The sequence below is a fragment of the Emiliania huxleyi genome (genome assembly GCF_000372725.1).
Source record: "Emiliania huxleyi CCMP1516 unplaced genomic scaffold EMIHUscaffold_34, whole genome shotgun sequence".
In the NCBI taxonomy this organism is placed as follows: domain Eukaryota; phylum Haptophyta; order Isochrysidales; family Noelaerhabdaceae; genus Emiliania; species Emiliania huxleyi.
This window is the reverse complement of record NW_005199443.1, coordinates 775,761-777,718: the sequence shown is the minus strand read 5'-3', so window position 1 is coordinate 777,718 and position 1,958 is coordinate 775,761. Positions and strand designations below refer to the sequence as shown.

The 1,958-nt window shown below is 63.9% G+C and overlaps 2 protein-coding genes across 2 annotated transcripts in view; one reads left to right on the top strand and one right to left on the bottom strand.

The window, feature by feature from the left end:
* Positions 1 to 71, bottom strand: part of EMIHUDRAFT_101736 (hypothetical protein) — a gene marked incomplete at both ends in the record, with an annotated part of 1,145 nt that extends 1,074 nt beyond the window's left edge. The window contains one exon of the mRNA XM_005773415.1: positions 69 to 71. Within this exon, the coding sequence (XP_005773472.1) occupies positions 69 to 71 (3 nt within the window). The remainder of the gene's footprint in view (positions 1 to 68) is intronic.
* A 31-nt stretch (positions 72 to 102) lies between these two features.
* Positions 103 to 1,689, top strand: DOC2 (Dockerin-containing protein; the record flags this gene model as incomplete). Its single annotated transcript, XM_005773414.1, has 1 exon — positions 103 to 1,689. One exon carries the CDS (start codon positions 103 to 105, stop codon positions 1,687 to 1,689), a length of 1,587 nt encoding a protein of 528 aa, XP_005773471.1.
* Between the last annotated feature and the right edge of the window lie 269 nt (positions 1,690 to 1,958).

Here is a 1,958-nt window from a genome sequence, read left to right as displayed (position 1 = left end):
GGGCCGAGGCCTGTAACCCCGTGGGCGGGTACTCGGCTGTCGGGCAAGGCCCCCAACGGGCTCCGCACCATGAAGGGCTTCTCCACCAGCGCCGAGGGCAAGATGTACAACGGCTGCGTCGGCTGCCCGTACAAGACCTTCTCGGCCTTCTACGACTACTACGAGGACTTTGACTACGCCGACAAGTGGGTGAGCGCCGCCCTCGACGGCACCAACATGGCCTTCAGCAGCGGGCGGCACGGCCCGAACAACTTCGCCACGCTCGGCGACGCCGCGCGGATCGAGGCGGTCAAGAAGGGGACGGCGTACATGAACGTGTGGATGTACGTGATCCGCGAGTTTGAGGACGCGATCGACGACTGCGAGAACTGCGCGGACGGTCTGAACTGCAACGAGTTGTCGGACTCGTTCGGGCCGGACAGCCCTCAGTACAAGGCGGTGCACGCGTGGGACGAGGGCGTCGCCTTCTACGCCGGCTCGCTCGAGGGGCCGAACGTGGGTGGCAGCTCGGCCGGCAAGATGGTTTACCGGCTCGCGGAGAAGCGGTGCGCCAACTTTGACACCTGCGAGTCGGGGAGCACGGGGCTGTCGAACGTCAACAAGGAGCTGCTCGCGGAGTTCACTAAGGGCGAGGCGTACCTCATGGACGGCAACTGCTCCGCCGTGCGCCCCATCGTCGACAGGATCATCAAGCAGATGACGGTGCCGCTCGTGCAGGGCTCGCTCCGCTACGCGTACAAGGTCGGCTCGGATCCGGTCTACGATGACGTGGGTACGGGTCGGTCGCAGAAGAACGCGGCGGAGGGCGCCGTCTTCACGGCGGCCGTGCTGCCCCTCGTCCACGAGTGCAACGTCGCCGCTGCCAAGACCATCAGCGACGAGATGAAGTTCGGCCTGTACGACCAGGGCGACTACCCCGACTTCGCGGCGGTCAAGGCCGCCTTCGAGAGCACCTACGACTGCCTCGGCATCACTTGCGCCGACGTGGGCGGCCTCTCGCCTGGCGGCGTGGCGGCGGCGTGCGACGGAGCGCCCTCCTGCCTCCCTGACGATGAACTTGACTACGACGCTGATGGAGAATTTCGTCTCGCTGACGCCACATTCTTAGCTCAGGTCTGGGCTAACCAATCATCGTTTACAAACCCATCGCCGGGGGTCACAAAGCTCCCCCCTTGCAATGGGGGTGACTTTAACGGCGATGGGGATGTCCGCCTCCTAGACGCCGTTCTTTTGGCGCAGTACTGGGCCTTGAACAACCCGAATAGCCGACGCCGCGCAACGGCGAACGAATGGTCCGGTGACAGCCCGGGACGCTCGCTCGCGAGCACCAGCACGCACGGTACGATCGTTGGACGCAAGGACGGGCAAAAGATGCAACTCTTTGCGTACTCGAGCACGCCCTGGACCACCGTTGAGGTCGCCTTTGCCGACGGCGAGATCGAGAGCGTCGCCGCCGAGAACGGCCTCACTGCGATCATCCACGCGAACAAGAAGCAAGTCGGCATCGGCGATCTGTCTGGTTCGGGCGCCACCCACCCTTCCGGCCTCGCCATGACCGTCACCTTCAGTCCTGACACGGACATGGACAGCGTTCGCATCGACTTCTCGTCGGAAGTGACCGCGATTGTCCACGCCATCGCCCAAGTGCAGGATGTTGGGCCAGGCCCCGCCGGCCTCTTGTTCCACTGAGGGGCGATCAAACCGGAGGTGCCGTGTCGACGGCGCGAGCTGATAGCCCCCCGCTACCCAGTTGCACACTCGTGCGACGCAGCGGGGGGCCATGACTACGTTTACGAAAACATAAGTAGTCCCGCGAGGTGTGAATTTGGCCGCTGGGCCACGTGACACAACCCACAGGATTAAAAATTTGTGACGCAAATGTTCGAACGAGTGGTGTTGGGGGAGTCGTGGGAGCCGCTCAGGACCACGATTTGGGGGACGCAATTCGCCTGTGCGCT